Below are 25,729 nucleotides of genomic sequence, written 5' to 3'. Positions count from 1 at the left end.
GTCCAAACATTTCCGTACATTTAAAGAATTCCTACAGAAACTGCAATTATTTAGTCTGACCATAGGAACATTCACTTCCGAGAATTATCGTAGCAAGTTCCATCGGTAACAATACCAACGAAGGCGGTAAGATGTTTCTAATTGTTATGTACGTGTGCGAAGTTGCCGGAGCTTCCCGGAGCAGATTCCTGTAAAGTTGCGAGCGAAGACGCGGCCCCGTTTAATATCGAGGAAACCATCGTGAGTTCCGATCGGAATTTCGTGTCCGAAACTTTCACGCGTGACTTCGCGAAACGATCGGAAGCGTTTCGATTCCCTAATATCGCCATCCACATCGGATAACTTATCTTTTGATCGTCGAACACCGCGAAATTTTCCTCGATTCCTACGTAGACCTATTCTTGTTTCTTCCTATTTGCTTCCTCATCGAATCGACTAGGATTTCAGATCCTGCGGAAAAGGTTTCGCCTGAGGGGAATTCGAGGAACGCTCTCGAGAAGCTGGCGATTTTTCCCACAGATATTCTTCGACGCTGAAGGGAACTTTAGGTGCTCGATGAAAAGCGTTTGTAGAAAAATGACTGTGTATTGAAAAATTATGTGTTCTATCGATGGGAGGTGGTCAAATTAATCTTGGCTACTAAATTCGATCTTTCAAATCGGTTTCAAAATGAAAGGGTCCATTAAACTACTTTCGTAACTTAACTTATGATCTAGTTTAGTTATCTTTTTAAAAGGGTAAGTTGGTCAAAAGTGTTCGTAAACGGTTTTACCCTGTAATGTACCCTTCGATGGCTTACCAGACCAAGTTTCAACCCTGTATCTCAACCGGGAGGGTTGTTACGAGCGAACTCCGGTTATCGAGTTTCGCCCTATTTTCTCGATTTAATGGCATGCAAAAATTTCGAAAATGAAGCTGGTCAGAGAATTTTCTAACATCGTGAACAATTTTTTCATAATTTTTTTCAAACAGTAAAATAAAATGAAACTACGATCAGAAAACTCTCGGTTCAGAAGATTACCCTACTTTTTGTTCAATTATCGAACGTCAGAAGGTAAAATTAGTTGAAACCATCTTCGCAAAATTTCCGCATTATTCTTGCTCGCATTCTGCGAGTAGAAATATAACGCCATAAAATGTGCGAAACAATACTGCCATCGTTAACGACGAGGAATTCATTTCGGATAAGCCTTCGTCGGTGAAAAAAAGCGGAGAAAAAGTAAAAATTCATCCTCCAAAGCCCGTATAACGTTCGCGGGTTGAAACTCCAGGAATTTCCACGTCAGGAATTTCAGCGAATTTAATCTCCAAACGAATGATAGAGAAAAGGGGACAGTATCTGTTAGGAGAGGACTCGAAAAGCAGAAACGCGCGAAAACATCGAGGCGCGCGGCTCTTTTGAAAACGCGAAAATCGAGCGGCGCCGAGTAAAGTTTCAATTTCGTCGGTCCGCGGGATTAAAATGGCCGAATGCCGGCGCGGTCGTGTTCCATTAACTTTTTGGGGCTGGTAAACACAAAAATGTCGCGCTCCCGCGACGAATCCGTTTTCTTCGTCTCGTATTTCCAGCAGCGTCGAGCGGACACCGAGAATTCGCCCGCTCGTTAATTAGTTCTGGCTGTCGCGTTAAAGGCGACCGCTCAAAGCTCCCATTCGTTCACGAACGAAACCTAGATACCGAACGAGCCTCGAACCAGCCGTGTATACACGGATCGTTGAAATTTATTGGAAGCTACGAGCTCCGGGAAAATACGGGGCTATTCAGACTTTGAGCAAACTTCGCGAGTCTTTGATCAACCATATTTGTACGCCTCACTTTGAATCTCTGTGTCGTACAGAACGTCCCACTTCTTCCTCTTCTCCTTCTCGATTTTTCTGTTTTCGAGAGTGCTTCTGAACGCGATCGATCTATTGCGGAGTTCGTCTTTAAATTTTGTCCTGATTTTCGAATATTTCAATTGGAGCATGTTGGATACGCTTGGATATAATCAGGGGGATATTTGAGAGGATCTGGGACGTTGAAATGTGGGAATACGGAGAGACGAGTGAGCTTGGGACTAAGAATGTTAAATCTATATCTATTGGAATTTACGAATCTGCATGTATGAGGGTTTAGGAATATTTGAATGAATATTCTTGGAATCTTGAGACAGTTATCTGAGGACACTGGAATTATTGAGACGTAAATCTGAATCTCACGAAACGAAGATCTGGTCATATTTATTACAGATTGCATCCTACGAACTCCGAATCCGAAAATATTTATCCAAGAATATTTAAGTTGATTTTTCTGCCCCTTTTATGCAACTAACCCCATTTTTGTAAAGGAAAATCTTGTTCAGAATGACTGTACCACCCTTTTCAGGGAGACTAGTTACCCCTGAAAGTTACCTCTGACTAGTTAGCCTGTAGAATTATCTAAAGAATGATCTACTTTCTTAGAATCTATCGTCGTTGGCGATACCCAGAAAGATAGTCGTTGAACGATACAGCAATCGAGCATACGGTCACGAGCTATATTTAGCAACTGACAGAGTAACGAGCAGTTAATCGTAGATACTCACTTTCTAAGAGTAGCCAGACGTTCTTCCTGAGCCTTGATATAGCCGTTGAGAGTGTCGATGAGAACCGCTTCCGTTTCCAGAAGCTCTTCCATGCCCGCCAACGCGGTGTACAGCTCACCGAAACAGCCGTGGAACGTCGCCGAGATCAAAATCACCGTCGCGACTGTCAACATCCTGCTGCTTCTCATTTTCGACGACTTTCTGTAACCAGCCAACAGAAACGAAACGTTTTAGACGGAAGCACGCTCGAATGCAGACTCCTTTGATGAAACATGAAATGCACGACAAGTCTCGCGCTATTTGTATTATAATTACAGGAAATGGGAGGTGAAATAAGATGATTCACGATGTATGTTGAATAGAAGCTTTATTTTTGAAATTTAAGGGAACAATTTTTGAGGAGATGTTTGGATTGTAGGCTCTGATGAAGGATGGATGTATGAGGCTCACACTATGTATTTATTTTCGAAATTTAAACAACAGGAAGATATTTGGTTGCAATGTAAGCTATAATGAAGGATGAATGTACAAGGAGGCTCATACTATGTATTTATTTTCGAAATTTAAACAACAGGAAGATATTTGGTTGCAATGTAAGCTATGATGAAGGATGAATATATAAGAAGGCTCATACTATGTATTTATTTTCGAAATTTAAACAACAGGAAGATATTTGGTTGCAATGTAAGCTATGATGAAGGATGAATGTACAAGGAGGCTCATACTATGTATTTATTTTTTAAATTTAAACAACAGGAAGATATTTGGTTGCAATGTAAGCTATGATGAAGGATGAATGTACAAGGAGACTTATACTATGTATTTATTTTCGAAATTTAAACAACTGGAAGATATTTGGTTGCAATGTTAACTATGATGAAGGATGAATGTACAAGGAGGTTCACACTATGTATTTATTTTCGAAATTTAAACAACAGGAAGATATTTGGTTGCAATGTAAGCTGTGATGAAGGATGGATGTACAAGGAGGTTCACACTACTTTTATTATAATTATAGGAAACGGCTGGTGAAATAAAATACAATGCATGTTTTATAGATTGAAGCTTTGTTCTTAGAAAATTAATGTACATAAGTACTCATTGATATTAAGACATTAATGATAGATTGCACCAACATCATAATTGATCAGACAACATACTGACAATATGAGCTGTATCGATTTAACCTCGTTGAACAAATTTTAAACGTCATTAATGTATCAGCTTAATCGTTGTACCACCTTTTTGTGCATCCCCTTTCGTTCCTTTTTATCGAAATAAAAAAAGAAATTAACGAGAATGAAATGAAGATAGATGACTATCAATTAATCACGCGCAAGATGAAAAAAAGGCGATGTTCGCGGATTGATTCGAACCTTCGTATTTCCGTGCTTAACGCCCCCTCAATGAACTATTAACTCGCTGAATTTCCAGTCTCGCTTCGCCGCCTCTCCGATGGATTTATCGATAGATCTTTCTCTCTCTCTCCTTCTTTCTGGTTTCGTTCCGTCAGGACGCCACGGGCTAAAGTAAAAGTCGCGCTCACAATTTAATCGCGAGTCGATCGAGTCTGACTCGATTATCGCGATTCATCAGGGGCTCCCTCTGATGTTGCCAGCGATCGAACCTTCATCTTCTTGTTTCGATAAAAGTTCCGTGATTGCATTAGCATTCCAAGTTTCAAAGAAGCCATCCGTCTTTTCCTCTGTCTCTTAAGACGCTTTCGACAAACTTTCCTAGGAGCCTTTTTCCTTCCACTGCATCGAGATGCTCGTCGATTAACCCCTTCCCTCGGACTTGCCGTATCATTAATATCGCGCCACCATTTATTTAGAAATCCCTGCGATACGCTCATTCTTCACCTTTTCGTGAATACGCGACTCCAAAATATTTAAGACTATACTGATAATTTACAGGTTTATGAATTCTGAGATACAAGAAATTGGAGATCTGGTTTTGAGGAACTCCTAAAGTGGGAATTTAAAGGTTTGGCAGTTTAGGAATTGGGAGATCTAAGGAATGAAACAAGTGGATAATGTGGGGACTTAAAAATGTTGAGCTGTAAGAATTTGAGGATCAATAACATAGAGATGCAGGTATTAAGAAAATCAGTGATTTCGAGATCTATAAACTTACAGACACAGTCCGATAACTTTTAATACCCCAAAAATTAGAAAATTAAAAAATTTACCACATCCTCACAGTTCAGACACCTATCATCTTTGCTATCCAGAAAGCTATCGATCCACAGTCCTCCAAAATGTACCACCCCACAAATTTTCGTACAATGATTTTTGTGGTGCAATTAGTCAGTGAAAAGATTTCAGTTGATTTTCGGGTAGATAGCGGTTGCGAAAGGACCGAAGCAAGAGCCGTTTAATTGAAGCGAGTGTACGAACAAACGTCTCGGTCGAGCGAGCTTCAGCGGAATCAAACGGACGATACAAACAGGACACGGCACACGACCTTTGATAAAGTTTGCTCACGATCGAAATTGATATCGTCATATTCCCGACGGTAATTCCACGCGAATTGTATAACCGTTTTGTACCGCTACCGCGACAAACATCGTTTCTATTCTGAAATAATATCTCCGGATCGTTGATCGACGGTCAACGACTGATCATCATCCGAAACTTTATCTTACTCTTCCAGACTTTTATCATTATTTTTCGCTTTCTCGAGTTTTATGTACTTATCGATCCTTTGAACATTAGTGGCAGGAATTATTTATGAACTTCATTAATTTTCTAACGTTTAATGCACTTTTAAACTACTATTCAGCTTTTCGTCGTGGGAATAATTTATGCAGTCGTGGATAGAAGTTTGCAAATGGTATCGATTTTTGTATTTCATGTACCTCGTTACAAGAAAATATACAGCATACATTAATATTCGGAAACTATAAAATTGCACTACAATTTTGTTTACAACAGTAAATTGCGCATACATGATAAAAGTACTTGATTTGAAAGAACGACCTAAACCTGTTTAATTATTTTACGTTAATTTATCGAATATTATACGGTATTTAATTTTCTGTGCATAATGTATATCGTCATATTTCGCGTCTGTAAATAACGCTGTAATATGCAAAGCATTCCGTAACCCTTAAAATTCACTGGGAACGTCGCAACCTAAAATTCCTTTCACGGCAATTCACAATTCCACGCCACGTTCCGCGCGTTCCTCGATCAAAACGTTCGGGATAAAAACAATGCGCTTGAGATACTACTATGACGTTTATATTTTTCGTTTATTACGTTTCTCGACAGTTATGAAGGGAAGGCACCGTCGAATTAACTCAGACTTTGTATACTTATATTTATGATTACAAATGTTAAATGTAGTTTTGAAAGCATGAAACTTAAGATACCGCTGTGGGGTAGCGGTAGCGTACCGAAATAGTACACCGTTGATCAGGGTTCAAATCCCCTGTGGATGAAAATATTTTTTTTATGCATTAAACTTTTTTATTTATCCAGCAACGTATTTGATACTCTTAGGAATTAAAACTGTATTTATAATTATGAAAAAGCTGAATATAAACATTGTAGAAAACATTAAAATCTGCACGTATACAAAGCTCGAATTAAATCAACGATCCTAAAACTTTCCTTATTATATTTAAATTATAAAATTTATGCATAAACTGAGCGACGTCCAATATTAGAGAAAAAAATATCGGAAAGCAGGAATTTAAGCAAAACCCACTATCCGTAAATCGTTCGGTAGTCTTAATCATCTCGATTACCGAATTCAGGCGAGAAGTTCGGAATCGAAGAGGATTTACAGGACCGGCTGTAAATCGTGGAAAGTTTCTTTAGTCGTTGATCGATCGATTCTCCTTTTACCGTGGAACCACGTTGGTACATAAAAAGCGGCGGGCATTTGGTCGCAAATTAAAGAAAAATTCTGTAATCGAGTTCCAGACGCTCGAGGGGTCCGCGTTTACGGTCCGCCGATGCATTTCCGGCGGGAGTTTGCTCCTCGTCCCAGCACTCGAACTTTTCCAAACGGAGGATTAAAGTTGGGGAGACGAGCGACTTACACCTGCCCGCCCGAACGACGATTTATTCCGTCACGTCCCTCGCTTCCGACCCCCGCCCTCTTTCGAAACCCTCCATCTTCGTTTCTCGTCCCATCGCTCTCGTGCCGTGCTCTTTCGACCTCTTTGTTCCCGTTTCACGGCCACTCGAAACTTCAAAAGCGGTCGCTCGAGCACGCCAAAGCACCACCTTCGCGGATCGAACGGCCCGAAAAAAACCTACGAAACAAATTATAAATGTTGATCGAAGCTGCTCCGAAGCACGACAGGCACTTTTACTCGACGAACGTTAGTCTCCTTTCAGATTTCCACGAAATTACAGAGTGCCATTTATTTCCACTTAACATTAGAATTATCGATGTTAACCTTTTGAGGCCAACTCTCAGCCAGCAAAGAACTCTGCACAAAGATCTATGCAAGAGCCATACAAGGTTATACTAAATCAAAGAATTTCGGAGGTACATAAAATTCATTTCGTTCGGATTCTGCTATATTTCGAAAATCACCGCCCCTATAAAAAGAATTTTATAATACAGTCGGGAGTGAAGGTGTTAACGATTTTTACTGTCGCATGCCTCTGCAGTAGCCAGTTAACGATGTTGGTATTTTATTCGTTTGATATTTCTGTTGCTAATAAAATAAATATACTGGCCCGACGCTAGATGGAATATCGTATGTTGTTGACATTAAACATCAATATTAACATCAATATTTACGATACCATGTTTGCATTTGTCCGGTTGAATAACGATTCATGAGCTTAATAAACTGCGGTGAATGAAGTAATAAACACCAGCACAACGACCCTCTTTTCATCATCCTTTGCGTGGAAAAAACTTTTGTGCGACCAATCGAAAACGTATAATCTAATGTAAATATGCGACAGTTTGCTGTTGTAGAATATTATTTTGGCATTTTCATTATTTAGATCTGAGCTTACGAATTTAAGGAGTGGCAATATACTGCGAGGTAGTTCTACGCGTAGTAATTGGACACGTGGCGATATATTACGAGGTACTTCAACACGTAGTAATTCGACACGTGGGAATATACTGCAATGTAGATCTACGCGTAGTAATTGGACGTGTGGCGATATAATGCGAGGTAGTTTATCGCGTGGAAATAGGAAGCGTTGGCGATATATTGCGAGGTAGTCAATCATGTGGAAATTGGACGTGTGGCGATATAATGCGAGGTAGTCCATCGCGTGGAAATTGGACGCGTGGCGATATAATGCGAGGTATTCCATCGCGTGGCGATATATTGCAAGGTAATCCAACGCGTGGAACTTGGACGCGTGGCAATATAATGCGAGATAATCCATCGCGTGGAATTGAATGCATGGCGATATAATGCGCGGTAGTCCAACGCGTGGAAATTGGACGCGTGGCGATATAATGCGAGGTAGTCCATCGCGTGGAAATTGGACGCGTGGTGATATAATGCGAGGTAATCCATCGCGTGGAAATTGGACGCGTAGCAATATATTGCGAGGTAGTCCAACGCGTGGAAATTGGACGCGTGGCGATATAATGCGAGGTATTCCATCGCGTGGATATTGGACGCGTGGCGATATATGGTGAGGTAATCCATCGTGTGGAAATTGGACGCGTGGCGATATATTGCGAGGTATTCGATCGCGTGGAAATTGGACGCGTGGCGATATAATGCGAGGTAATCCATCGCGTGGAAATTGGACGCGTAGCAATATATTGCGAGGTAGTCCAATGCGTGGAAATTGGACGCGTGGCGATATAATGCGAGGTATTCCATCGCGTGGATATTGGACGCGTGGCGATATATGGTGAGGTAATCCATCGTGTGGAAATTGGACGCGTGGCGATATATTGCGAGGTATTCGATCGCGTGGAAATTGGACGCGTGGCGATATAATGCGAGGTATTCCATCGCGTGGACTATTCCACAATTTTATTTTGTTTTATTTAAATAGTCATACTTAAATAGTCATACTTCACCATCAATCCTTTCAATTCTACTATCTAATTATCGAGTACTATTCGATAAACTCTTTTTTCTTTGACCGAAAGCTGCAATATTCAATCTATATCACAACCTTCTTACCTCAACCTGCTCGAAGAAAAAGTTAATTAATCGAACTGTCACTTTGTACATTACTACGATTGCCAAGGTACTCGACTTATAAACGCTCTCCATCTTTCGTTTACTTAAAAAAGCCGCTTCAGATCCGATTGCGGAAACTATTCCGAAAACAGAAGTATTCATCCGAAAACACTGGAAAGAAGCGAAGCAGTCCTGCTTCGAGTAGTTTCTTTCGGAATCGGTAGCAGAGGAAAACTTTGAGAGGCACTGCTCGAAAGTATGATACTGCGGATAACCTCGTTTCGACGGTAGTTTGAAAACCTTATTAGAGTCGGTTCCGAGCGTCCCACGCGTACATACAGTATGTCCTCTGTTTTACACTGATTTTGAAAGACAAAATCATTTCTTCAAGTTCAATATCATTTTATACATTCCTCCTAACATTTCAATAAAACATTTTAACAGTCTACGTTTATATAATATTTTCTTATCATTTTTATTTATAGAACGCTGGTAAAAGAATGTTGGTAAAATTTTACAAAATTGATACACACTGTGTCATTTTTTTTTTTTTTTTTTAAACAAAGAAGTTCATAGTCATTTTGTATTTATGTTACAACTTTTGAATACAATTTTAATGAATCAACTTATACTATAACTTTTAAAGTCACATGTTATTATGATATTGTTTTTTATGTTAGGATATGGATTATTTTGCAAAGTTTAACGATGGAAAATTGAGACACACTGTACATAGGAGTGTAGCAGGATAAGTGGAACGAGTGTTGGTCAAAGCGTGGTCGGCCACGCTGAATTACATAGAAATTATTAGATTTTCGATGGCTGGATCGACGACCGGAGCCGACATCACACGATCCCCTACCTTCGCATAATGTATCCGCCATAGAGGCGTGAATATCGATTATCGATATCTTATCGAGACCTTATTGATATTTAACGATATTTCGATAGCATCGATGAAATATCGTGCGAATAAAGAGGTGTCTCTGAATTTCTCTCCGTTCTGGAGTTCTGAACTTTTCAAATTTGCCGATTCACAGATTTCGGAATATAGGATTATCGAAACAGAGAATGTGTATTTGAGAATTCGAACGTTCAGACATATTGGAATTTGTAGATTTGAAGATTTCTAAATTTGTAATATTTGCAAACTCAGAAGCTTTGAAACTTAAGAATTTAATGTAGACTTCAAAAATATAGAAAAATCGAAAATTTCCAAATGCAGTATTTTGGGAATTCAGAAATTTTTCTAATGTAAGAGTTTGAAAATTTGCCACCAAAGGTTTGAAGACTCATAGAATTTGTGAATTTAACGATTCAGAAATTGGCTACAACCTCGATCTCTGCTCGTACTCGCCTTAACTGCACATAACGACAAGAATATCGATAGTTATAGCCCTAATTCTCAATCGAATCGCGGCGAAAACGTATTTCTGGTCGCGAGCCTTTTATCCCGCAAAAGGTCTCCCTGCTCGTTCGAAGCGTTCCTCCGTTCAGCGGCCGGTGAAAAAGCTTAAAGAAGGGCCATTGAAACCGAAGAAGAGCCGTTTCCGAAAGTTCGTAAAACGTTAAAGGGTCTCTCGCGCCAGCGGCGCAGCACTTCCTGTTCGACCCACCAACTGCTTTTCCTTTCAGACTGAACAATTGGTGGGGAGAAACGGTGATTTTTCTTTTTTCAACTTCTGTTTTCTCCTTTGCCTTTTCCCTTACTTGTTTGTTTGACAGGGCTGAAACTACTACGAGTTGACGCTAACTTCTCTCCCAATTATAGCTTTTCCGAGAAACAAAATAGCTGGAACATCTGCTCGATAAATTCTTGTGTTACTTCCTCTAGTTGTATAGCCATTCGTTGTATTGCCATTTACTTTATCGTCTCGTAGTGCATTATCATGGGTTAATTTATAACATTATATTAGGTTAGGTTATAGTGTGAGTTACTACGCGTTATATTGCAGCGCGGTGTATCACCACGCGTTATATCACCACGCATTATATTGCCACGATACCAGTTATAGATTGAACTATCACGCATTGAATTACTATGCGTTAAACTACTGCATATTATATCACCACGCGTCGAATTTCTACGCGATGGCGTACCTCGCATTATATCGCCACGCCTCCAATTTCCACGCGTTGGACTACTTCGCATTATATCGCCATGCGTCCAATTTCCACGCGATGGAATACCTCGCATTATATCGCCACGCCTCCAATTTCCACGCGTTGGAATACCTCGCATTATATCGCCATGCATTCAATTTCCACGCGATGGAGTACCTTGCATTATATCGCCACGCGTCCAATTTCCACACGATGGAATACCTCGCATTATATCGCCACGCGTCCAATTTCCACGCGATCGAATACCTCGCATTATATCGCTACGCGTCCAATTCTACTTGATGGACTATCTCGCATTTTCTGTTAAACTCTTCATTATGATTGCATTAGGCGTTGAGTGATTTATATACGAACAATAGTTAACGCTAGATTTACTTATTAAAATGATGAATCACAGATTGTAAGATTTATTAAGAAATTTTTGTAAAATGCATCTCAACTTTCATCAATTTAAAGAGTCAATATTTTAGGTAGTTCACATAGCATCACATGTCACCCCCAGTCACCAATGTATTACTTAATTTATTTACTTCTTTACTTCAGTTCAAACTTAAATATAAGTAACCAACGTCTGTAAACCTCATTCAAGTGAAATGTATAATTAATTGCAAACTATGCAAAAATGAAGATGACAAGCTAACGAAAGTGATAGTTTGCAGAACGTTCCATTGCCACAAGAATGCAACTTCAACATTGAAGGTACCTGTAGGAAAGTTTTATTTGACACGCAGTATCGACCAATTTGCTAGGATAGAGACACGATTAGTCGCGGCAAGTTGGATTCCTCGTATCGGGCAGCAATTTGCACAAATTCGTCGACGAAATTCACAGAAATTCGCGCGGAACAACCGGAACTAATGGATCCAGTAATACAGTCGCAAACACTCGTGAGCATAAATTAACGTTGTTCGCGAAACGTTCCGAAACGGGCGATTCGAGATCTGTCCACTGATCGTTTTTACAAACTTTTCACTTTTTGAGTTTCTATATTTTCAATTTTTTATTTTGCGAGATTTGAGATTTGCAGATTCTCAAGCTTACAAATTTTCAAATTGTCAGATTGTCAAATTATTAAATTCTTAGATTGCCAGACTCTTAAGCTTACAAATTTTCAAATTGTCACGTTATCAACTTGTCAACTTGTCAAATTATTAAATTCTTAGATTGCCAGACTCTTAAGCTTACAAATTTTCAAATTGTCACGTTATCAACTTGTCAACTTGTCAATTTATCTATTTGTTAAATTATTAACTTGTAAGCTTGTTAAATTATCAACTTGTTAACTTGTCAACTTATTAGTTCATCAACTTGTTAAATTCTTAACTTGTCAAATTTTGATAACTTGTCAAATTGAATTCAGTACATCTAACTTTCTAAGCCGTCAAATCTTCATCTTCTCGACTCCCAAAATATCCAAATTCCTGTACTCAAATTTCTCCATTCTAAAGTTGAAAAATTTCCATATTTCCAGAAGCCAGTGATCGCCGCAATCGGTAAACCTGGAGGACCCAACTCCGGCCAGATAAGCCGCTGGTTGCAGCAAGGACTGCAAGACGGGATTACGTATCCACACAAATGACAGCGTACAGAAGAAGATAAAGAAGAAAACGTCGAATTTCCCGGAAATTTCACGCGCTGCCATAAACTTACACCACTGTGGAAAAAGTTAACGAGATCCCCGTTGAATCGCGCGAGATTTGCGTAGACTTCGCTGCAACGTACTATTGGCTTGGCAACTAAGTTTCTACTTTGTTTTTATAAATTTTTTAAATTTATTTATTCTAATGTATTCCCCCTTGTTTAAAATTTCTTCCGTTCAACAAGATTTTCAAGATCAAAAAATTCATCCAACCAAATGTTTCAGAATTTTAGAATTTCAACAAATTCATCAGTATTGTATCAGAACGAAGCTATAGTATTTAAAAGAGATTAAAAAAGAAGGAAATCTGTAAAGAAAGAAAATCGAACCTAAAAATAAAAATAGAAATCCAAAGAACCTTCATTAAAAGCAAAAAGAAGAGGTTGAAAATGTTCATCCCAATTTGATATTCCATTTTAATGACCAGAAAATTAAAATAAATTATCTGGAACAAAAAACTGAAACAGTAGAACGAAGCACACTCTTTCGAATGATTTAAAATATTTAATAACATGCAGAATGTTGAAATTAAAAAAAAACGGAAAGTTGCCGACCCAATACGTTCCCAGTCATTTGTAACAAATTTGTAATAAAAAAAACCTGCCTCCCTCCATGTAAAATAAAATAAAAGATGTAGAACCTCCCTCCACCGATTAAAAACACAACGACACGCAGACCATAAAAATTGAAAAAAAACAGCCGTAAGACGGCGACCTAATAAATTAATTCTTACACTCGTTCTCGGACAGGGGTTTGCGATGCTCGAGAAATTCAAAGGGTTGCAGGTTGCGACGCGTAGAGAAAAAAAGGGGGTGAAAGGCGATTCCCGGAAATCTCGTTGAAAAGACGGCGTTAATTAAGCGCCACCCCGGAAGAATAGAGCCGTGGAGAAGAGAGAGAGTGGTACGAGACCACGAGCCGGGTATCGGGGTGTAAAAGAGACGAACGAGCGAGGTGAAAAAGAGAGACTCGAAGAAAAAAACGAAAGGACTGGTCGCGTTGAGGGGTAAGAAAAGGAGAAAAAGAGCAACTCTGCCTCGACGTTGGCCACTTGAGCTCCTCGTTTTTTCTCCGTTCGACGTGTCGGGACACCGTCGTGAATCGGCCGGAATGTACCGCGATTGTTCCACATTGGACTCGCTTTTCCCTCCTGTTTTTGGGTTAATTCGAATAAAGAACGCTGCTGTCGTCACTCGTTTTGAGGTTACTTTTCTTCAAGGTACAAGGTACGAGTAACCGAATGAACTTCTGCTGAAATTGGCTGCCATATTGAGGCACTTGAAGGTTTGATGAGGGAGGGAATATTTAAAAGGAATTTTCTTTGGAACTAATCTTACGTATTTAGACAGTATTTTGTTGTATTCATTATTCACAGTGTCAGACAGTAAACACGTGTATTTTCAGCATGTACGAATAAATTCTTAATACCTTAATGGCTGCCTACGCTGTCAGATGTAGCGAGGGGTTGTAAAATATTTCTGAAGAATTAATTTAAAGAAACTTTATGTAAATTCACGAAATAATTCAGTGAGTGTGAACATACATATGTAACAAACGAAGACAACAACCAATACGACAAATTTAATATTTTCTTTTGTGTGATAATTATTGAAGCAACCACCTACGTTCTTCAATCGTTACGCACACGTTATGTGAGCAGCCATTATAGTGTTAATAATACACATGATAAGTTGATATAGAAATTTAAGTGTGACTTGCATGTTGGTAATGCAACAATTGAATTTTTCGTATTTTTACTTTATATTACAAACCATGAACAACGAATAACCTTAATTCATTCGCTGTTAATGAATATATTCGTGTTTGATTTTACATACATGTCAACATGTGACAAATAAGTGTAACATTGCTATATTTATTAATTTATGAATGTATATGCAGTAATGAATGCGCTAAAGGAGAAATTAGAAGGTGAACTATAAGAGTTAAATTTAAGTTGACCACGTGCTAACGTTCTCGCACTTCATTTCTTTGTCGCGTTAGCAATTGAAGGAGACGAGTAGTTTAAGGAAAAAAAGTGAAGAGAATAGCGGAGAAAGAACTCTTCTGAAATCCGGAAAGCTTTTAGCTTGTTCAAAAGTTACACCTGAAATTTTCACTGTTACGACAGTTTCTTAAAAGTCACGTTCCACTTCTTTTGTTTTTTTCAAACTTAGTTCATTTAAGTTCCAGGTTAAATTTTTCCGAAGTTTTCACTTAATTTCTTCAATTTGTTCGGGGACGATTTTACGCACTCCGGAATTTGCTTCTTCTATGTTTCGTTATCTCTCATGATATTTATTACGGTTTTGTATTCCTTAACTGTGTGGAGGTCTCTCGTTATATTGCAGAGGACAAGTAACAAATCTCTAGAACTGATAATATGATAAAAGATCCACTTAAACATGGCTTAAAAATGAAAATCAAATGCGGGACTTTGAAAATGTATAAATTACAGATTTTCTAATTGTGAGTGGCTCTAAAATTTAAAATCTCAAAGTATACACATTTATAAATTTTTAAAGTTGCGTCTTGCAATTCTGGAACATTATAAATGTGACAATTTGGAAATTTCTACATATCTAAAATTGAGAACCTATAACTTTGAAAAATTGTAAAAACAATAATCCTAGCGCAGAAAACTTCCAAACCTATAAATTCGAAAATTACAAAAAGAATCCTGTAATTACTCGATCAGTTCAGACAGGTGAAAATCGAAGAGCAATCGCCCGGAAAGAAAACGGAGTCGAAAAATAAGGGACGAAAGAGGTTAATAAAAAAATAAAAAGTTCGAAAAGTCGAGGTTAACGAGTTCGAACAAGCGGAATTGGATGACACGAGAAAACGATGAACGAAGGAAGCCAGAGGGAAACATAAAGGGTGAGAGCGAGAAGGTTGGATCATCCGTCGCGAATTAAATTGGCCGCGGGCAGAATGCTCGTGAAACCGTGAAATTACCATTTTGAAGCTCACGCCTGCTTTTAAAGCCATCTTTTTGCGCGATCTGACACCGGTTCCCCTATTGGTGACATTCGTGTCTTTTCTATTATCGTTGTCGGCCCTTCGAACATCTGTATTCTCCTCCTGTCCCTCTGATCGACTTCCTTTTTGCTCTTTGGACGTCGATTCGATTGTTTAACCACCTCGTTCTTAGTTTTATTGGGTAGCTATCATAGCAACTATCTTTCATTTCAGGAACCTAGTTGTGAGACACCCTGCATAGTGTTTAAGGCGTGGTTAAAAAAAATAAAGGCTCTGTCGTACTCTCACTTGTCTGACTTACAAAATTATAGAATTATTGTTTAACCACCTCGTTCTCAGTTTTATTGAATAGCTATCATAGTAACTACCCTCCATTTCAGGAACCTAGTTGTGAGACACCCTGTGTAGTGTTTAAGGTGTTGGTTAAAAAAAGTAAAGGCTCTGTCGTACTCTCACTTGTCTGACTTACAAAATTATAGAATTATTGTTTAACCACCTCGTTCTCAGTTTTATTGGACAGCTATCATAGCAACTACCCTCCATTTCAGGAACCTAGTTGTGAGGCACCCTGTACAGTGTTTAAGGTGTTGGTTAAAAAAAATATAGGCTCTGTCGTACTCTCACTTGTCTGACTTCCAAAATTATATAATTAATGTAATCGTTTGTCAGTTATATTTTTATTTCCTTTCTTTGATTCACTTCTATAAACATACTCATAAAAACAAGTCTCATTTCTATAAACATAATAAAAATAATACAACTGTTCGGAAACAAGAATTATTATCCAAAGTGTGTTATTATCAAGAAAAGCAAAATAGTGACACCATGTATTTATACATATATTATGCATTTTCTCCTGAAATTTTTCGTTGGACAATAAAAGTTATTTGCTTAAAAGTCTGTTTTCTTGTGTCCAACAAAATAGCTATAATTCCGTTAAAGGTTAAGTGACAAGTGGTAAAACGAGAGGCCACTCGCAAACTTAGGTAAAGCGATAGGTCGAAAAGGATGAAAATTATAGGGGCGGGAGTTTCGAAACATCAATGTCGCCTTTTAACCTGTCCCGACCACCACCGGAGCCCTTTCATCCATTTTTCCCACTCCCAGTGTGCACGGTAACGACGCTAATTACGCGTGACCGCAAATTAGCTTCCGGCCCTTTCGTAATCGAAGCGTTTCGAGCCACCTTCGAGGTAAATTGGACGTGACCACGGCCACGTGCATACGCGACAAAAGCTGCCCTTCAAAACCTTCATCCGATCGACATCCATTAACTTTTAACAGCGTTTTAACTTTTTGCGCTTATCGAGTATTCTGTCGTTTACAAATGTTCTTTGGGAAATTGTTCATTTCGGTGGTTTTCAGTTTTATGTAATTGTGGTGATTTTTAGGAGGTTGTTAGATTTATAAATTATAGTTTGGAATTCTAATTAAGTCTGGTGACAAATATTCCTAATTTCAGTCTTTCAAGTTCGAAATACAATTTATTTCAACTCTCATAAATTTCACTCTTCTAGCTTCCAAATACTCCAAGGTCCAAATCTCCCAAATTGCACTCTCCCAAGTTCCAAATATCCCAAATTCCACTCTCCCAAGTTCCAAATATCCCAAATTCCACATCTCTCAATTTCCAAATATCCCAAGTTCCAAATCTTCCAAGTTCCAAATCTCCCAAGTTCCAAATATCCCAAATTCCAAGTTTCCCAAGTTCCAAATCTTTCAAGTTTCAAATCTCCCAAGTTCCAAATCTCCCAAATTCCAAATATCCCAAATTCCAAATCTCCCAAGTTCCAAATCTCTCAAGTTCCAAATCTCTCAAGTTCCAAATCTCTCAAGTTTCAAATCTCCCAAGTTCCACTCTCCCAAGTTCCAAATATCCCAAATTCCAAGTCTCCCAAGTTCCAAATCTCTCAAGTTTCAAATCTGTCAAGTTTCAAATCTCCCAAATTCCAAATCTCCCAAGTTCCAAATCTCTCAAGTTTCAAATCTGCCAAGTTTCAAATCTCCCAAGTTCCAAATACCTTCAATCCCAAATCTCCCAAGTTCCAAATATCCCAAATTCCACTCTCCCAAGTTCCAAATATCCCAAATTCCACATCTCTCAAGTTCCAAATCTCTCAATTTCCAACTCTCCCAAGTTCCAAATATCCCAAATTCCAAATCTCCCAAGTTCCAAATACCTTCAATCCCAAATCTCACAAGTTTCAATTACCCCCAATTCCAAGTCTTCTAAATCCCAGCTCTCTCAAATTCCAAATACCTCGAATTCCACTCTCCCAAGTTCCAAATACCCCCAGTTCCAAATCTCCCAAATTCTAACTCTCTCAGATTCTAAATACTCTAAATTCCACTCTCCCAAGATTCAAATACTCCCAACTCCAGGTCTCCCAAATTATAAATCACCCAAAATTCCACTCTCCAAAGTCCCAAACACCACCAGCTCCAAATCTCCAAAATTCCAAATATCCCAAATCTCAAACACTCCAGAACTCACCTACCCTAAATACTCACCCACCTAAATCTCTCAATGTTCACTCTCCCAACTCCCCACTCCCAAATTCCAAGTACATCAAACTCTAATCCTCTAAAATTCTAAATCCCAAATATGTAGGGAGGTTTCTAAATAACAACTAAGTCTTTCATAGGTGAGGATGTATATATATTTTAAAGTTGTATTTCGAACGAGGAACGGTGACTAGCTAGCTTTCCCTCAACCGGTACGGAAAGCTCTTTAACAAAAGGCACACATGACCCAATCAAAGTAGCCTGTCAGTCACCCCCATAGAGTCAGGGACAGGCCCACCACTTAGGCCCTAAGTAATTGCCAGTGCCAGAGTCCAACCGTCTACAAATAAAATATCCGAAATCCCCAAAGATCTTAAACATCACTGTTCATATGCTGGGCAAAATATAAACTATTTATAGCTGTTTTCGAAGGTTGTAAATCTTCGTCGACCCATGGCGTTTCCACAACTTGTTACGGTAGTGGAATTATATGTAGAGTTAGTATTATAGAGTAGAATTTATAGAGTGGTTCAGAGTCCTCCACACTGGTGTGCCCAGGTCAATGAAGGATGTAGATCATCATCCCACTAGTAGTAATGATTGTTGTATGTTGATAGTGACAATGGTTTGTCAAAGTGAATATGTTCACCGAAGGTAGTTCTAAGACTGACTAGTTGCCTCTAAAAAGCCAGAAAAGAAAGCTATGGAGGAAGTTCAGGACGTGAAGGCGTTACCAAAAGGACCAATCAGGACAGATTGTTATTTGTAAAAAATAGTGATTGGTGAGATGGTTCAGCGAATGAGATTGTAAGATTCTAGGCTTCACTCCAGGGTTGTAAATAACGTTTCGTTAATAAGGTGACCCAAACAGTTAAGTGATTTGGGTCCTTCAAAAGAACTAGTAATGGGACACATTGTGAGACTGCTGAATGACCGAGTCAGAGTGCCTGGTCCGCCGAGTATGCAAGGATTTTCGTAAACACTGCACACAGCAAGGGTGCACAGTTTAGGACCATGGAAATAAACTTCTTTAAGGAAAGATATATTGACATTAGAAAGATGTGCTTTTCTGGCCTGTTAGAAGGCTATTGACAATAGTTAAGAACGTCAAGTTGTGGAGACGTTCATGTGGTCTTACAGATCCGTTCAAAGCTGTAAGAATGAATCGTTTTTGGATTTGAAAGAATACCCATAAATTTAAAGCTAATTATATTCCGAGCAACTCGGAACAATCACACCATAATCAAGTGACCATGTATCCACCCCACATATCCACTCCACATACGGCAAATACCTCCATCCGCACAGCTACTATACATTCTGAATGATGATTCGAAACGCGTTGCCATTTCCACGGATTTGTTTTCTATTTATTTCGTCTACGCTCTTAACAGGAAACAGAAAACGTTTGGCGAGCAGGTAGGGTACGTACGTTGTTCCGCGTGTCTCTGTTGTTTTTCCCATTCTTTTGTTCGTTGTTTCGCGTTTCCATCGGCAGAAGCGAAACACGAATGGGAACAATGCTCGTTCACAGTTCGACAAGTTGTCCCTTTGAGAGGCGAGTGACGGCGATTTGTTGGCCGAAATTTTCTATTCAATATTTTATTTGCGCGTTGGTTCGTTTACACGTATTCTGATCGAGCCAGTGAGTTTTCCACCGGATTTCACCGGCAAGATTAATTTCCGAGACGATTTCGTTCATCGAGTCGCGACATCGGAATTGCGGATTCCGGCGATTTTCACGTTTTGTTAGTTGTTTAGTTTGTTTTTTGGGGGGTGGAGTTTTGGAGAGGTGGAGAGGGGGAAATGTGGGGGTTTGGGGTTTTGGGATTTGGAGATTTGGGGGTTTGGGATTTGGGATTTGAGGTTTTCTGATTTGGAGATTTGGGGGTTTGGGATTTGGGGATTTAGGTATTGGGGGATGGAGATTTGGGATTTGAGGTTTTCTGATTTGGAGATTTGGGGGTTTGGGATTTCGGGATTTAGGTATTGGGGGATGGAGAAATTTCAGAATTTAGAAATTTGGGAATTTAGGCATTTGGGGACGTAGGGATTTGGGGACGTAGGAATTTGGGGACGTAGGGATTTGGGGACGTAGGGATTTGGGGACGTAGAGATTTGGGGATGCAAGGATTTGGAGATGTAGGGATTTGGGGACGTAGAGATTTGGGGACGTAAGGATTTCGGGACGTAGGGATTTGGGGACGCAGAAATTTGGGGATGCAAGGATTTGGAGATGTAGGGATTTGGGGACGTAAGGATTTCGGGACGTAGGGATTTGGGGACGTAGAAATTTGGGGATGCAAGGATTTGGAGATGTAGGGATTTGGGGACGTAGAGATTTGGGGACGTAAGGATTTCGGGACGTAGGGATTTGGGGACGTAGAGATTTGGAGACGTAGGGATTTGGGGACGTAGAGATTTGGGGATGCAAAGATTTGGAAATGTAGGGATTTGGAAACGTAGGGATTTGGGGACGTAGAGATTTGGGGACGTAGAGATTTGGGGATGCAAGGATTTGGAGATGCAAGGATTTGGAAATGTAGGGATTTGGAGACGTAGAGATTTGGGGACGTAGAGACTTGCTGATGTAGAGATCTGGGGATGCAAGGATTTGAGTATGTAGAGATATAGGGGATATAGGAATTTGGAGATGTAAGGATATGAGAATGTAGAAATTTGCTGATGTGAGGATCTGAACACCTGAAGGTTTGCCAATTTAGCGAGTTGGGGTATAAAGATTTCAGGCTATAGAAATTTCATACTGATGTGACATGAATCATCATCAACCCTAGGAACCTCGCCATATTCATAAATGTTAGCCATCGCCAAATACATCCAAAAGATGAACATCAACAGTTCGTCATAAGTGCCTCCTTTACCCCAATAAGGTTCCTCTACTCAGATCACATCCACATCTATAATTCTTAGTGGTCATCCAAATATTATAAAAGACATTCAAGCGTTAAAGTCTTACTGCATCGAATCTCTACTTGAATTTCCTATGTCCACAGATTTAGTTTAGCAAGTAGATAGTCTTTATTAAAACTTATGTTCAGTTCCTCGTAACAAAGTCCACATAATAATGATTTTAAAAGGTTCTATGAGTACCTGAAAGGTTCTATAAGTGCATGATAATTCACTTTGTGGACATTCTTCCTGTAAACACCTTTGGCAACAGCAATCGAATACTATTGTAACAAAATTGCCTTTTTTCCTTTCTTACATAGTTCAAGTTTTTGAACGATATCTTCCATAAAACCAGTTCATTCGTACAAATTCGACGACACCGCAACGTCAGCTACCGACTCGAGAAATCGAAATTTCCCTCTTATTTTTCTTCCCCGCACCCGGTCAACGATAACCATCGAGAAGTTCAAATGTTCGAAGATGGAATTTTTCAATTTCTCGTCGAATTTGATTTTATTCCCTTTTTATAATAGAAACTTTGCAAAGAAAAATAAGAGACGTTTTTTTATCGACGATCTTTTTGTTTCAAATCAATCGTTATACCGCGATGCATAAAAAGCTGATGGAACGATGAAAGCTTCCTTTTTAGAAGAAAATAAAAAGAAGCGGATGGATCGAGAGGGAATGAGTTGTATAGAATTTTTATTGAAACATTTTCATTGCTGGGAAATATTATTTGATGAAATATGTACGGTATGTTCTTTGAAACTGTCTTTCGACGATTTAATTCCGTTGTTCTGGGTGATTGGACGATGGAAGAGAATTTTTATTATTGAAACAGAGAAGTGACCTAAAATCTGGTAACCAAAACGTGATTAACATTATTCTGGAATTATTCTGTTAATATTCCAGACTGTGATTTTTAATATTGTAGTAAGAAGAAGATTATTTTTAGACACATTGCAAAAATGTTGTTTTACATCCAACTTGTCGTTGTCCTTCCAACCACTTAATATATAATCTTTTTTAAAAAGTGTGTCAAGACACGACAAATTAATTATAGTTGTAATATTAAGACAATCTTCACGTGTTAGGAATATTTTGTGTATGATAATAAGTGCATGTGTGAACAATTTCTAACGAATGTAGAATAAGACGATTTTCTTCAGAAAATTAGATTTGTCACATTTTAACTTGATGCACAAAATATAGAAATTATATTATGGGTGCTATATTAAGTCATAGGTTTTAAATTATCTCACAGCCTGATAATATTATACAAGTATATACTATACAAGATTATAGATGCTGTATTAAGTCATAGGTTTTAAATTATTTCACAGCCTGATAATATTATAAAAGTATATATTATACAAGATTATAGATGCTATATTAAGTCATAGGTTTTAAATTATTTCACAGCCTGATAACATTATACAAGATTATAGGTGCTGTATTAAGTCATAGTAAAATAATGTCACACAGAATCATTCTATATTGAGTCATAAGTTCTGAATTACTTCACACAAGATATTTTCTAGGTTCAATCACAGGTTCTACAACTATAGGACACAAGTTTAACTAATAGAAAAATATTTCTGAGTTAACTCTCCTGTCATAGTCTACATAAAATTCCTTCCACATTAAATTGAAGAATATGACGTGTTCCCACATCCAAAAGTCAAAATCGTGAAAGCAAAAATGTGGAGTAACGATGAAAAGATGTATCACTCCGGCGTTAAACGAGAATGTTTAGCAAGCAGTTAACGAGGGAAACGGTCTATGATAATCGAGGCAAAGGAACGTTTTCCTTTTTATCGAGGACATCGGTATCGAGCAGGCAAACTTTCGCGAAGTTCAACGGGCTTTTAATACATTCCACGAGCTTCGAAAGTTGCGGTGTCCACGGTCATTTGCGAGTTTCCCGTAAACAGCTCCCAACCGGAGCCTCGTATCAGCCAGTAATTAAACTTAAACTTCTTGCAAAGTGATACCGGTGTATATTCGCGTGCACGTGCGCGTGCAACAAACACGTAAGTGTCTACACACATATACCTGTCAACCGTTATCCGCCACGAATATTTCATCCTCTACGAGAGCTGCCCACGAGAAGCTTTATGCGATTCCGTTATAGCGTCGATAAGTGCATGCGAAAATTTCAACAGTTTCACCACCTAATTTCTGCTCTCTGATAGGGATTGGTCAGGGCTGTGACTTCTGTCGGTTTATGCGATTGATCTTTGAAACGTTTGCTATCTGTAGATTAATCGTTTCTTGGTGTTGTAGTCTTTCAATTTTTATAGCTTTGACTTCTCAATTTCCTACATTCCTAAATCCCTAAATTACAAATTCCAAAATTTACAAAATTCCTAAATTCCTAAATTTACTAATCTTCAAATTCCCAATTTCCCAAATTTTCAAATGCCCAAATTCTCAAATTCCTAAATTTACAAATCTCCAAATACCTAAATCCCCAAATTCCTAATTTCCCAAATTTTCAAATGCCCAAATTCCTAAATTTTCAAATCTCCAAATCCTCAAATTCCCAAATTCCCAAATTTCCAAATTTCCAAATTTCCAAATTCCCAAATCCCCAAATTCCCAAATTCCCAAATCCCTAAGTTTCCAAATCTCCAAATCCCCAAATCCCCAAATCCCCAATTTCCCAAATTTCCAAATTCCCAAATTCCAAAATCCCCAATTTCCCAAATTTCCAAATTCCCAAATCCCTAAGTTTCCAAATCTTCAAATGCCCAATTTCCCAAATTCCCAAATTCCTAAGTTTCCAAATCTCCAAATCCCCAAATTCCCAATTTCCCAAATTCCTAAATTCCCAAATTCCTAAGTTTCCAAATCTCCAAATCCCCAAATTCCCAAATTTCCAAATTCCAAAATTCTCAAATCCCCAATTTTCCAAATTTCCAAATTCCCAAATCCCTAAGTTTCCAAATCTCCAAATCCCCAAATCCCCAATTTCCCAAATTTTCAAATTCCCAAATTCCTAAGTTTCCAAATTTCCAAATTCCCAAATTCCCAAATTTCCAAATTCCAAAATTCCCAAATCCCTAAGTTTCCAAATCCCCAAATCCCTAATTTCCCAAATTTCCCAAATTTCCAAATTCCCAAATTCCTAAATTTCCAAATCTCCAAATCCCCAAATCCCCAAATCCCTAAATTTCCAAATCCCCAAATCCCTAAACCCCCAAATTGTTAATTCCCCAAATCCCTAAATTCCTCAAACCCCTCATCCATCCATCCCCCCACAAATTTCCCAAAATTCCTAAATTCAACTTACAAATTACAGCCTCCAGTCTTTCCATATTCTTATTATCCATATCTCTAAGAAACAGCCCAGTTTTAAAACTGACCAACCCTCGTTTCCATGAAAGTATTTCCATGTACCACCGGAAGTTCCGTCGAGTATCGGTCTACAAAACTGGTTTGGCTTTTCGGTATGAACGCACGAAACGTAACATTTGGCCCTTTGAAACCACACGACACAACAAAGCACTCGCGATTTTTTGTTGTTCCGGTGCAAAGAGAGAACGCGTCGGCGGAAAGGCGGGCGCGAATTTTCGAAAATCCAACGACACGAGTCCGAGAAAAAGCTTCTGTGAAAATTGAAAACTCGCGTGCTTTGGCGACTGGGTACGCGAATAAAAATTACACGCTCCTTGTTCCCTTTGTGCGAAGTCTCGCGACCTACCGAATGAAAATTTCATGTTTGCTTTCAACCCTGTTCAACTCCCTTAACGCGAATTCTATTAACCTGCGTAAATATTTAACGACTTCGCCCATTACGATGATGTTCGCTCCAAATGTTCTTTTTCCTCGTTATTTATCTTACGGCTTATCGAAGATGCGAATGGAAAAGTTTAATGCATTCTTTTTCTATATTGTAATGTATAAGTTTTTTATGTGGTTCAATTTTTATTTACGTTTTATGTAAAGTATTGACTCGAGTAAAAAAGTTATTAGTTGTGGAAATATTTTTAAGGCGAGGCTATTTTGAATAAAGTGTAATTTCATATAAAATTAAAAATTTCTTGTCATTTGTAAAATACAACCTAATATAGAATCTATGATCTTCTATAACATAGAAGCTATAACCTTATATCACATTATGTCGCACAAGTAGTTTTAACAAATCCGAAGCATCCCCATTTTAATTGCTTCACCCTCTCACGCAGCCTCTCGAAACTCGCCCTTTCCTATTCCCTCATTTTTCTATTCTTTTTGTTATTCCCGTTCCAGTTACCTCAACGCCGACATTTTGTCTCCATTTTCCAGGCAGTCTGGTTCGAGCACGTTATTTACTCGTTGCGTGCAACGAACGGGTGAACGAGGGGGAGGACGGAACGGAAATAATGATTTAAGCCAGAAACGCGTTGCCGATCCGCGGCGTGAAAATACTCGCGGTTGTTTTTCGGTCGTGAAGCTCGCCCTCTCTTTCTCGCCCTATTTTGTCCCTTCGTTTGCGTTACTCGCAAACAGGGGATGGAAAAAAGCCTCCGCCATCGAGGGTGCGCCACGAGTGACATGCTGCCTCGACATTTTTCTTCCTCGCCCTCGATGCAACGTAACGATGGATTCCTCGAACAGATGTACTTCCTTTCAAAAAATTTACTTCTTTTTCTTCTATGAATAAGAATATCTTTTATTCTCTGCTTCTTATTATTTTTATGCTGGGCGTTGGAATATTTATTTGCTGTATATAAAATTCAAAATGTGGACATAAGTATGAATAGAAAATATGAGAATGTGTGATCTGACATGTTGTTGCTTGTAATAGAAGAATACAAACAGAAGAATAATATATTTGAAGTCGTCAAACTTGGTCAAACGTAGTTCAAGAATAATGTCTTTCTATGAAGA

At 38.7% G+C, this 25,729-nt stretch overlaps 1 protein-coding gene and 1 long non-coding RNA gene across 5 annotated transcripts in view; one reads left to right on the top strand and one right to left on the bottom strand.

Moving 5' to 3' along the window:
• Positions 1–16,429, top strand: part of LOC143263971 (uncharacterized) — a 72,133-nt gene extending 55,704 nt beyond the window's left edge. The window contains exon 4 of the long non-coding RNA XR_013037257.1: positions 12,290–16,429. This is a non-coding gene — a long non-coding RNA (uncharacterized LOC143263971). The remainder of the gene's footprint in view (positions 1–12,289) is intronic.
• Positions 1–25,729, bottom strand: part of PH4alphaEFB (prolyl 4-hydroxylase subunit alpha-1) — a 386,407-nt gene that overhangs the window by 53,359 nt on the left and 307,319 nt on the right. For all 4 annotated transcript variants that reach the window (XM_076542175.1, XM_076542177.1, XM_076542183.1 and 1 more), the window contains one exon: positions 2,565–2,765. In XM_076542175.1, coding sequence (XP_076398290.1) covers positions 2,565–2,765 — 201 coding nt within the window. The remainder of the gene's footprint in view (positions 1–2,564; positions 2,766–25,729) is intronic.

The sequence above is a fragment of the Megachile rotundata genome, chromosome 1, assembly GCF_050947335.1.
Source record: "Megachile rotundata isolate GNS110a chromosome 1, iyMegRotu1, whole genome shotgun sequence".
Classification (NCBI taxonomy): domain Eukaryota; kingdom Metazoa; phylum Arthropoda; class Insecta; order Hymenoptera; family Megachilidae; genus Megachile; species Megachile rotundata.
This window is presented reverse-complemented; position numbering and strand designations above follow the sequence as displayed.